The following is a 13,619-nucleotide window of genomic DNA, read 5'->3' on the forward strand; positions in this document are numbered from 1 at the left end:
CCTCGTGTGACGTCTGTCAGACAAGCTAAAATTTCATACGTCAACGTCATTTGTTTGACAGGTTTGTGACGGCGGACGAATCGACGTCGCGTTTAGTAGTAGTCCGTAACCGTGGTCCGCCCAATAAGTCGTTATACATTAGAAGACGACTGAGGGAACCGCGGGATTAGCTTGCGGCCGTAAACTCTAATGCGTTGTTTAGTTCTAACTTCATGCTCACCGTCACCAACGTCTGGATCTGGGCCCGCAACCTCGCGGTCAGCTTTTGGAGGAACTTGGTGTTCAGCGACGAGTAGCGTTTCCCAACTTATTGGGAACTCACCGACGGGTATCCGTGTGTACAGGCGACCGTCACAAACGCTACGTTGGCAATTGCGTTGTGGAGAACAATCCGTACGGGAGGGGCGGAATTATGGTCTGGGGAGTGATAAACTACAGGTTTAAGACCACAACGTGTCGTCTGCCAATTTACCACGCAAGACAGTTACATAGACTAGATTTTACCGTCCTGCCGGTTGTTGTCGATTTCCGCCAACGGGTCAAAACCCCGGTCTACCAACACGGACAACGCGCGACCACAATTGCACCGTGCCACCCCGGAACTTATACAGGAAACACGTTGGCGTTTTGGACTTGGCCGGCCGGCTTCACCGGATTGCCCAAACCCGATTGAACACGTGTGGGAATTACTTGGAACGTCGGGTTTCGTTTGACCCCTCAAACCAATCAGCAAACTCCCAACTGACGGGAGCGGTTTCCAAAACCCGGGGTTTTGGAAGAATCCCCCCTTTTTATTCTTTCGCAATTTTTGGGTTTTTTAAAAAGCCCCCTTGCTGCTTTTCTCGCAAGTTTGAAAGGGGGAAAAAACACGCTACTGATTTTTCGAACTGGGAAAAAACTCCGACCCGGGCTAAATTTAAAATTCGTTTTTTTAAACTGGGAAAAAATTTATAATTCCCCTTTTCCCCTCAATTTTTTTTTTAAAAGATTTTTTTTGGGAGATAAAATAAATTGTAAAGGGAAAAAGGTTTTTTTGTGTAACAAAGCCTTTTATTATGAGAATTTTTGGATGTAAAGTATAAATTTTCCCCTATGAGGGAGGGGATTTGTAAAATTATTTTTTCCCCAAAACCCCCTTTTTAAAACCCCCGAAAAATTCCCCAAAATTGTCCCCTTTAAATGTAAGGGCCATTAAAATAGGGATTCCCTTTTTTTTTGAAAAATTTCCGTTTTAAAAAAAATTTTTTTATTTTATTTAAAAATTTAAAAGTAAAATTTTATTATGTTTTGTATTATTTGTAATTTTTGTTGTTTGTTTTTATTTTAAACCCTTTTTTAACCAAAATATTCGCAATATTTTCCCTTAAAATGTTCCTTAAATTACTTCCCTTTCTTTTTGAAAATTTCCCCCGCGGTAAATTTTTTTAAAAACTTTCCCTTTTTTAACCCCCGAGGGTTAAATTAGAAATCACTAATGCCCGGAACTTTCAAAATTTATAAAAATTATTTGAGCATAACATTTATGATACAAGTATAAGCATTTCCAAAAATGCTTGGAATCGCCGTTCAGCCATGAATATATAAATAATATTTTATTTCTTGCCAAATATTGTGGTCAACACTTAAAGCCAACAAAAATACTTGATTTACTCTACCATTCCGTTCTAGACGTGCTCAGTTATATTCTGATATAATTCTTTTTTGTTGTAGGAGATATTGCCCATAAACAATAACTGAACACGTACGTAGTACAATTAGTTAGACTACATGCGCTACCTTTTTATGTTCTATACTCCGTCGACTGCTTTGCGAATTTTTTTTCTGAAACGGACTATAACTGACCTGCTATATTGTAGGTATGCTCATAGTTTTAAACTCGCCCTGGAAAAAGCATTTATGAAGTTTTTTTCTTTAAGTGCCAGTTTTGGAAAGAAAACAAAATATACTGTTTTTAAGACTACATTATTTTATCAGAAATGGCATGTAGCAAAAATTATTGCAATGTGCTGTGTTTATCCTGCAAAAGGCTAAAGACTGGTTCTGAGTTCTTACATTGATAATGGTATTTTTCAGTTGTACGAATAAGTAACCCGACAAAACATGGCGGTTGGACGAGTCCATTTAAGCATCCCTCATTTGAAGTTTTTTACGTCCATTTTGTTATCATGTGATATTGCATTATTCGCTTTGATTGGCTTAAGGCAGGCGGTGTACAGGTAGAACTGTTCAATTCTTGTCAATTGTATATAACGCCGTCCAGGAACGGCGATAATAAAACCATAAAAAATTGAATAACATGGTCTTCAAATGCGTTTTAATTTAAGATCCCTATCATATAATAGCTATGAATTTGTTTCAACAAAAACATATATACTTTTTTTTCAGAAATCTTTTTAAATAGTTTTCAGTATTTTCATTCAAGTAATAATATTTTTAGATATAAATGTACAGTACATGGCCACTCGATTTAGTTTAAAGTAACATTACACTTTGGTCATGATTTATGTAATGCCAATAATGATTTAATCAACGCTGGACTTTACTTTTTCTAAAATCAAACAATTAAAGGTTAAACAAATCTACAAAAAAAAAGAAAACAAAAATAAGTTTTTCCTTCTCTCTTCAAAATTTGAACAAGAAGGTATAGTCACACTTGTTGTTTTGTCCAAGTATTGATTATTTCCATGAAGGTCAATGATTCATTTTACATCTAAAAATGTGCACGTGGTCCAAATTTCATAGCTATACATCAAAAGACAAAATAGTACGTCACTTCATCAAATTATGTAGGACAGCTGATATCAAAGTTCAATTTTACATCAACATGGTCCAAATTTCATAGCTGTACATCAAATGACAAGAAAGTAGGTTAATTTATCAATATCTAGGTCAGCCGATATGAAAGTTCAATTTTACTCACGGTTCTTATTACAAGTTGTAAATCAAAGGACAAGAAAGTAGGTCACTTCATCAAATTATCTAAGTCATACGGTGGCTGATTTTTGCCATTTGTTTTTTTTTTGCTCTGTGACCCCGCCAAGCGAAAAGTCGAGAATTGACATGTTAAAATGGCAGGAACGCGGAGCGAAATCACACTAATTAGAGGGGCGTAGGGTGAAGTTTAATGATTAAAACTTCGGCCCGCGGGAGTGCGGGGAGGGATTTAAGAAATAAAATGGCGGAGGAGCAAAACACGCTTATTAGAGCCCCCGCTAATTAGCGTGTTTTCGCTTTGGACCCCGCCAATTTAACTTGTTAATAATCGTATTTTCGCTTGGATGGTTCGCGGGACGAAACACGCTAATTAACGTGTTTTAGTCCCGCGACCCCGCCTTTTTATTTCATAAATATCGCCCTGCGCCTTCGCTTATTAGCGTGTTTTCGCCCCCACCATTTTAACTTGTTTATTTTCGACTTTTCGCTTGGCGGGGTCGCTGGCCGAAAACGCAAATGTCACAAATCAAACACCTTAAAGTCAGCTGATATCAAAGTTCAATTTTACATTAAAAAATATGCACATGTTCCAAATATCATAGCTCTACATTAAAGGACAATACAGTAGGTCATTTTGCCAAGATAAAGGTCAGCTATTATCGCACTTCAATTCCACATATGAAACTGTACACATGGTCTAAATTTCATAAATGAACATCAAAGGACAAAAAGTAGTTCATTTCATCAACTTAACTAGGTCAGCTGAAGTTGGTCTTAATGCCATAGCTATAGGGAAAAAATAGAAGAATGTCATTAATTTGACCTTGATGGTCAAGGGATAGAAGGGCATTTCAAGAAAACAAAGTAGGAAAAAGTAGAGGTCAAACAAATAAGTATGGAAAGGTAAGGAAAGAGGGAAAAGATAACCCACTTGAAAGCCTTCACTTAGATTTGTGTCAGTTATGTCTTTTGTAAGAAGGGTTTGGTTTAAACGGCAACTACGTAGTCAATTTTAATTTATTTCACTTGCCACGATAATAACAAGGTCTATATATAAATCATAAAATTTATTTTATTTATTCATTTACTCTTAATCTTAATCTCTACCTGGGAGTTTTTATTATATATCGGTAACATAAAAATAGAGATAAATTGGCCCATCTTAAATAAAGATGTGTCCTAATAATACAGAAATTATCGCGCCTTTCGCAGCTCATTGTACACACACACGTTACTTAGTGAAATATTCGACCGATGCGCAATATATCTGCTAGAGCATGATCCGCAGAATTTGAACAATTAATAACAACAACAATAATAATTTAAAACGTAGTCTGATGAGTGTTAAATATACATCATAAACAAATATTGCAGATAAATACGCAAGTATGTGTAGAAAAATGATAATAATAGAATTTCAGATCTATCTGGCTTTAAAGCAAAAACATAGAAATTGTCTTGCGAAATTTTAAGTATATTACTGCAAAGATGCACACGACACACATAAAAATCATTTACCAGAAAACATTGATGCATTAATGCCCTTTTTATTACCTATGTTTATCTCGTCACATCAAGTGCTTTCAGCGCTTTGATCTAAATTGTAAAGAAAATAATATCGTTTTCTTTTTAATATCTTTTCTTAAGTAATTTTTGATGTTTACAGAACTCAAGGTCCTGGCATTGTATAAAAGGTACTACGTTTATTTTTTTATTGAACTTTGTCAGATAATCTAATTATAAGACCTTTGAAATAGGGCCCATCATACAGTCTTGATAAAAAAGAAAAACTTGAGCCTAAACATTTTGATATTTTCATCATATCACAGTTTATGCATAATATTTATTTTTCAATTACACGATAACACTTAGTTTAATAAAAACATATTAATAAAGTTCGTGTAAGTCAATTTCCCACTCCATATAGCCAAATTCGTCGACTTTACGGAGATAAACACATGATTACAACAATATAAGGCTTTAAATATATTGGAATTCCTTTGAATGAATTTTCCCCCGCGAAAATATATATTTTACATTTAATATCATGAATAAAGGGTCAAGAAATTAGGTACATCTTCTATTGTGAAGATAAAAACATTCAGTTATTTATTTACGTCACTTAAAAGTTACACATTGTCTCACCACAATACTGCCTCCAGTTCATGAAATCCAACTAGAATACGATGGCTCAACAAAATACATAGACGTGAATATCCCAGAAAACTTAAATGTAATTAAGGGATAGCTTTTGCCACAATAAAACAAATTGTAAAGGATAGTTCTAAGATAAAATGTAAAGAATGAGGATAGTTCTTTATCGTTTTGGTTAATTTGTAAATGATTACAAATTTTATAAAGTCAAACGTAAAATAAGTTAAAGAGACACCTAAAATAGAATTGTCCTACTTTGAAAAATCATCAATAAAATTATGCAATAAATTTTATTTCAATGTTTACAAAATGGGAATTTTATAGCTACAAGAAATAATTATTATTTTATTGTTATGCAAGCATTGTTAACATTTCTTTTTGTATTAAAAACTTAGAAATAATATAATTTTGAATGCTAACCAGTTTTACTTTGGCCGAGTATCTTTTTTAAAGATACTTCTTGTTTCTCCTCTTTTAAAGCTTAATTAAAACCATCAAAGGTATAAATCTATCACAGTAAAGTACACAGAATCATTGTTTTTATTGTACCAAATACGATATTTTGTTAGTGCAGGTAGTTAACACAAGCAAAACAAATTCTGTCCCATTCATTTTAATTATTTTGTATGACTTTAAACGCGCTGTAATATATTTACCTATCTTATCCATCGTCAAACATTTAGAGTTAACAAAACAAATTAAATATAGTAACAAAATGCGGTAAAATGACATCATAAAGACTGGGCTAATTAAGACGGTTATATATTTTATGACAGGTTATACGTACAGTAATTGACATTCTAACGTAAGAGGAAAAACGTTAAGTTAAACTGTCTACATGTGCGCAATAGGTGTATAAACGGATATATTCAAATACATGACTTACTTATTAACAATAGTACATCACAAACTTTCAACTGTCTCCTTAAGTGCATAAATAAACGGTCCAGTAGTCGGAACGGGTTGAATGTTTGTAAGAAACAGTTTTGAATTTTAATTCAATTAAATTAAATTTCGAAGTTGAAATATTTGTGAACGTTTTTGCGTATAATTGTCGGACATTTATTTATAAAGTTTTCACAATGTCTTCTGGTCCGTACAGCTACCAGACAGGAACTTCAAAAACATTCCATTGGGCGGATTACGCTGTTTTTGGTACTACATTAGCTATCTCTGCTTCAATCGGAATATTTTATGCAATCAAAGACAGGAACAAAAACACCACAGAGGAGTATTTACTTGCAGGACGGTCAATGCATCCACTGCCAGTTGCGATGTCATTGCTGTCTAGTTTTATTTCTGCCATTACAATTCTTGGAACGCCAGCGGAAGTGTATGTGTACAGCACAATGTACTGGTGGATCTCGGTGGCATTTATTATCACCGCTATAGGAGCGGCGCATATATTTATCCCGGTCTTTTATAACCTCGGTATCACCAGCGTCTTTGAGGTACGTAGCGTCTTTCTACCGGTATATGAATCTGAACAACACACGCACATTCGCATACACAATGACGTTTTTATAATTATTATTTAAATCGTTATAATTTGTATTTAAATCTTTCTCGAGAATGTATCTTGATTAAGTAAAAAAATTTGTGTGGATAATTTAAGGTTTATATTGGTCATTAATGCGCGTTTTTACAACTCGCATTCCGGTTATATTTGCTGTGAACTTAAGGTATTAGGACCCTAATGGGCACTATCAGGAACTAAAGAAATGACATCATAGGTCCGATGTATACCTTTAAGTACGCCTGTATGCAAAATTTAAACAAAGTTTACCGTACGGAAATCAAGTTATGGCCACTTTTCTGAACTCAAGCTAGGATGTTATGAGGGCCCTTTTTTAGAAATGACGAACCTTTAAATAATCTGCAATAACATTCTAATGAAAAATGTTTTCTCATGAATTTTTGGTAAGAAACAAATTGTACCATTCAGCTAACAATCCACATAAGCAAAATTATGGTTTCTACTTAAAATTTATGAAATCTGTATAAAAATGTTACCCTACCCCACCCATTTTTACCACATGTCTGACCATTTTTCTACTAAGGGAGCCTAATTCAAAAAATTCTTAAAATTTACCCAAATGAGTGCCTGTTTTCAAAGTTTCCCTAATTTTTTTAAAAAGTATATTGGTTGATCTTGTAAAATATGAAATACTTTTACCGTCTAGTTTTGATTATTTTACACTTTGAAAATATCAGGTACCATGTTTATTACTAGATATAGCATTATTTAGCCAATAAATACCTATATAAATTAAAAATTCAAAATTAAACACTTTTTTCTTTCCATATGGGACATGAGAGATACATAAATAATGTTAAAAGAAAAAAAGAAAGAAAAAAAAAAGTTGACCCTTCTGGGGATTGAACCCATGGCCCTCATTTTCAATGTAGTTAAAAGTAATTCTAGCCTATTTGAATACTCTTCAACGCGGAGGTAATGCATTAGGGTGCTAATACCTTAAGATTTAAAGTTACGATACCAATGAACTTTTAATGAGGAAAACTGCCCGAAGCATCACAATACAAATGTGTCTATATTATTTCGATAAGTATTTATTCTATTTCATTTGACAACATGTAGGTCAAAAGTTCGTATGCAGTCTTTCGGTTACGACAGTTTATAAATGTACTATGTCGAACCATTGAAATACAACATACACTTGTACCACCAAAGTGTTCTTTCATTCAAATTTGGGCAGATGATTAGTAATATTTCTTATAAGATATATTTTATGAAATCAGTAAGAATTTCAATATCAACGTAAAGGCCAACCACTTTAGTAATGTCCGAAAGGATATTTACTTCTGAATTCCTTTTAAAGTATAATAACTTTTATAATGTACATATGTATACAGATATGTTACCTAATAAAGCCACACGAACTTGTGACTGAACTTAATGGCTACAAAAGAATAATACCGTGCAAAAATAATACATAATGTGTTTAGCTGAATTACATGGTCATACTTTTCATGAATATACATGTATATCAAATGAATACAAAAATTAAAGTAGAGATACAATATGATATGTGTCTGATAGCTATTATAATTTACCTGTTGTCTGTCACACAAAGGCAGTACTTAGATTTAATGATATACGATACAGTGCAAATAAAGTTTAACTAGAAATGTGTCATCATACCACGAATGCCCCCGCATGCAGCCAAAATTTCAGATGGTGCTTTAATTATTTTTTTCATTTTAAGTTCAAAGCCCTTAAAACTTTTCAATGTTAACACAAACCATTTTCATACAATGTTCAAGGCACTTAAATTATTCAGTCTAAACCTTTTAAAAATAGCATATTGCATATTTGTAGCCAAAATAATGGCTAAAAGTAAGAGTGCTGAAAGTGAAAGTTCAAAATTTTTCCAACATTCAGGAAAGATAAGTTTGTCTTAAATCATTGAACTACAACCAAATTCAAACTTAAACTGCTTATTCCTAAGATGTATCTATATTATTTTCAAAGTGAAAGGGACATAACTCTGCCAAAAAATCATCAAACCATGACCAAATTCCAACTTGACCTGCCCATTCCTTTGACATATCCATATGTCACATTTAAGTTGAATATGTAACACTGTTGGGTAGATAATGAACAGAAACTGTAAATTTCATATTATTTTCAAAGTGAAAGGGGCATTACTCTGCCAAAAATCATTGAACCATGACCAAACTCGAACTTGGCCTGGGCATTCCAAAAACATATCCATATGTCAAATTTGAGTTGAATGTGTTGTACCATTGGGGAGATAATAAACGGAAACTGAAAATTTCATATTACTTTCAAAGTGAAAGGGGCATAACTCTGCCAAAAATCATTGAACCATGACCAAATTTGAACTTGACCTGCACATTCCTTTGACACATCAATATTTCAAGTTTGAGTTGAATGTGTTGTACCATTGGGGAGATAATGAACGGAAACTGAAAATTTCATATTATTTTCAAAGTAAAAGGGGCATAACTCTGCCAAAAATCATCAAACCACGACCAAATTCGAACTTGACCTGTATTTTCTCATGACATATCCATATGTCAAGTTTGAGTTGAATATGTTGTACCGTTGGGGAGATAATGAACGGAAACTGAAAATTTCATATTATTTTCAAAGTAAAAGGGGCATTACTCTGCCAAAAACCATCGAACCATGACTAAATTCGAACTTGACATGTATTTTCTCATGACATATCCATATGTCAAGTTTGAGTTGAATGTGTTGTACCGTTGGGGAGATAATGAACGGAAACTGAAATTTCATATTATTTTCAAAGTAAAAGGGGCATAACTCTGCCAAAAATCATCGAACCATGACCAAATTCGAACTTGACCTGTATTTTCTCATGACATATCCATATGTCAAATTTGAGTTGAATGTGTGCTACCGTTCTTAAGATAATGAACGGAAACTGATGATGACGGAATGACAGAAGGACGGAAGGACGGAAGGACGGAATGACGGAACAGGGTAACACTATATGCCCCGGCAATTACATGGCGGGGGCATAATAAAAAAATATGTTTCTAATGTTTAAGAACCTGATACAACCAATTTGTTGTTGTTGTTTTTTTGTGTTGTTGTTTTTGTACCATTGCAGATGCTTTGTTTTACATATTTTTAACATGTTAAAAATATTGCAAGTTAAATATATAAAGCCATAAATATGATCGAAACAGATTTGTCAAGATGTTCTGTTTTAAAACGATATATTTATACCAGTTTTCTCTTTAATATGCAAACTAAAATATTTATGCTAATTTCATTTGCATTTATTTGCAAAGTATTTTGCGTTCAGCGAAATAATGAAGGGTTTAACCAAGTTACAAGAAGTAAATAGACGCTTTTAAACAAGACTTTTTTTTTATCTCTGGGTCAAAACACTTGTGCGTGTATTTGAAATGCTGCGCGGGATATGTTTGCTTTTCAGAGATTTTATATTTGTAATAGGTTTTATATATACAGTTTTGCCTGTTTATGATCATACCTTGATGTTAAAGAAGGTATTTTAATATATCTAGATAGAGATTTTTTACCAAAAAAAGTGTAGGGAACAAAACTTTCACTGCAATTATTCAATATATCCAAATAATTATATTCCATGAAAGTGTTGTTTTTTTTTTTGTTCAAAATAGAAGACATTTTAAGTAACAGTAGAATTAAGATCGACGCAATAAGTTTTGCCAATCAACGAGTACAGTTTTTTAGATGCATGTAGTTCAGTCATTGAAAACTGGGTCCTATTAAAGTTATTTATAAATTCACATTTACAGAAAAAAAAAACACACAACTCGACAAGAAATGAAATGTCATGTCAATTAAACATATAATGAATAATGATGTTGATAGTGTCATAAAATATTTCAAAATTGAAGTCACTGATGTGAATAAGATTTAGTGACATTTTATAAGTTATTTGCAAGATTTGCATTTTTATTCGCTTTGAATATACCAGACGGTAATTGTGCATCATATTAAACGGTCCGTGAATTCAATTTGTCACACAGTGGTAACATTCCCGGCGTCGAAAGATATGATTTAAATCAAACATCAAACTGCTGACTTCCATCAGAGTAATTTTATCAGCAATCCAATGCATAGCATTTGAAAGATAGCCCTCGGGACTTTGCTGTTTCCGAAAACTTGCTTGTTGCGTATTACTCATATACTTTTCATTCCATATACAAATAAACAATTATTGCCGAATATGACCAATAATGCTTGTATATTTTCAGTATGCCGAGATGCGGTTTGGACGGACTACACGTATTATAGCATGCATCATTTATCTGCTATGGATGGTGAGTTTTTCTACTTTTGCACATGCGTCTTTACCAACCTTTGTGCGAATTTATGCACGTGTGTCTGTTCGTCTGTTTTTTGCTCACCTGAGGACAATGTTCTAAAGGTGAACTTTTGTGATTGTCCATTATCCGTCGTCCATCGTCCGTCCGTCCGTGCGGGAATGTTTCTTGCAAGAAGCTCTACAAAAGTTGTTCAAAGATCTAAATTCCATAAAGAACTCTGGTTGCCATGGCAACCGAAAGATATTTTTTTACAAAAAAAAAACAACTTAAAAATTATTCTTGTTAAAAACTACAAGGCCTATAGCTTTCATATTTGGTATGTAACATCATCTAGTGGTCCTACAAAGAGTGTTCAAATTCTACCCCTAGGGTCAAAGGGGCCCCGCGAGGTGTCACATCGGTTTTATATATAGCTATCTTAAGAAATCTTCTTGTCCAAATCTAGTATATGGCAAAATCTAGTGGTTCTTTACTACAAATATTGTTCAAATTATGCCCATAAAATCAAAAGCGTCATCAATTAAACATTGAGTTATATCGGAAAAAAAACTTTAAACATCTTCTTGTTAAAAATAACAAGGCCTAGAGCTTTGATATTTGGTATAATAACATAATCTAGTGGTCCTCTGTAAAAAAAACTGTTCAAATTATGCCCCTGACATCAAAACGGGTCCCACTAAGGACCTTATTAGTTTTACTTAGAGGTATTTATGAAAATCATAAAAATTCTTCTCTTCAAAATTCACAAGATATTTGATGTGTAAGTCATCTAGTTGTCCTCTATAAAGATTGCTCAAATTATGCTTCTGGATTCCACATTGGCACTTCCCCATAGAGCAGTTGTTTATATAGTAAAAACTTAAACCGAAACCATCAGACCACCTAGAGCTCTGATATTGCATTATTAGCATTTGTGGTGGTTGTGACAGCGTTAAACAAAACAGCCCCAGAAATAATTTACTGTCTGTCTGGATAGCTCATTTGTTCTGGTTTACTTACGGAAAGAGATAACGATGCTCATATATAAGTTCCTTTTTTTCTGGGGTTTAATTTTGTGACGACAGAAATCGTATTTTTATTTCTACCAAAATCAGATATCCTCGTGTTTCGATGCTTTTTCTATTGTACCGCATGTTGTCAGGAGGCCGCCATGAATAATCTCTTCAAAAATAAACCTGTCATAAAACTGGGTCGTATTTTGAAATAAAAAGTCAGTTTCTTTTTGTCAGTTGTATGAAGCCCGTTTAAATGAATACATGCTTTAAGCGATGAGAGTGGCGAACACAACCTTGATAATGGTGGTGGCTGAATTTTAGTGTGAAGAAAGATTTACTTTTAGGTTTGAAAGTTATTTTCATACGTGTATTTCCAATACCCGGGATAGCGAGTCTAATGTATGATGGCTGTATATGATTGGATATGGACTTTTTATTTGTAAAGAGTTTCACGGATTTGCCAAGATATTTCGTTTTAAATTGGTACATATATGTCACCAGTTATAAAGATTATAATCAGGTTACATGGACATAATTATATAAGCGGTTTGCAAATGTAACCCGAGCCACAAGTTGAGGGTAAAATTTCCAAAACAAATTTGAAAAAAAAGTTAATAAAGGATCATATACATGTCATGAATCTGAATAAACGAATTTGAAATACAACAAACTTCCCTGAATGAAGCAATTTTAAAATAATCAATGAATAAGATAAAGATTTACATGATACTTGTGACTTTAATAATATAGGTACACAGTGGCCGCCGACACCTTAACAGGGTCAACATTACATTCAGTACACATCTAGCTCATTTTATTTATTTATTTATTATTTTATTTTATTTGTCATTTTAATGTGAACATACAATCTATTTACAGATGTTCTACATGGCTATAGTGTTGTATGCCCCTTCACTGGCCCTCAATGCAGGTAAATAAATGATAAATACGATATTTTACAGTAATGCAATATCAATGTTTTGCGGTTATAAACATCATTGGCTGTTAAAGGATATCTTTTACATATGTAACAGAAGTTTAAACTTTCATATATACTGTTGTGGAGTATTATTGGATGACGTATATTTTGGTGTATACGTTTGTAAAGCGACACTATCTAACACTTCTTGTTATTATTTATTTGATGTTTACGTTGTAAAAGTACAAAATATATTAAAATCTGAAGGCTGTGAACTCCCGTTGTGAACTGAAGGTTACATGAATTTGCTTCAGATTGTGTGTACCTTGTGTGTTGAAAAACATTGTCACATTCTATCAGTATGTAACAGTTGTAAAAAGTAAAAGTGAATGGCATCGAAACAAATACACATAAATGTTGTAATACAATTTATTATTCTTAGAGAAATAATGTATATTCGATCTTTATATGGTAAAAATAAAAATCTTCTGAAAAAGTACATTCCCTATAAAGATTCGAGTATTAATATCTAGATACAATAATATACATTGAATATTATTTTTGTTTAAGTGACCGGTTTGTCACTGTGGGGATCCGTCCTGGCTGTTAGTCTTGTATGCACCTTTTACACTGCGTTGGTACGTATTTTTCTCATTTTTTATTTAAGTTATTGACATAGGGCTCAAACTTTCTATCAACTCTATAAATTTACATAAGAAATCAGGGAAAAATGTATTTCCGGCTCGAAATTACCTAAATAAGGAATTTGTATGAGCAATAGTGTTGTT

General features: G+C 33.1%; 1 protein-coding gene across 1 annotated transcript; it reads left to right on the plus strand.

Annotated features, from left to right (window-relative positions):
- Window positions 1–5,727: 5,727 nt before the first annotated feature.
- On the plus strand, window positions 5,728–13,440 carry LOC132726386 (sodium-dependent multivitamin transporter-like; the record flags this gene model as incomplete). The annotated part of the gene is given in 4 exon segments (XM_060711704.1): window positions 5,728–6,539; window positions 10,846–10,911; window positions 12,792–12,843; window positions 13,402–13,440. Coding segments are annotated over 4 exon segments (526 nt in total), but the record flags the coding sequence as incomplete, so codon positions are not given.
- Window positions 13,441–13,619: the final 179 nt, after the last annotated feature.

Source organism: Ruditapes philippinarum, unplaced genomic scaffold (assembly GCF_026571515.1).
Source record: "Ruditapes philippinarum isolate M1 unplaced genomic scaffold, ASM2657151v2 ctg4292_1_1_1_1, whole genome shotgun sequence".
NCBI classification, from domain to species: domain Eukaryota; kingdom Metazoa; phylum Mollusca; class Bivalvia; order Venerida; family Veneridae; genus Ruditapes; species Ruditapes philippinarum.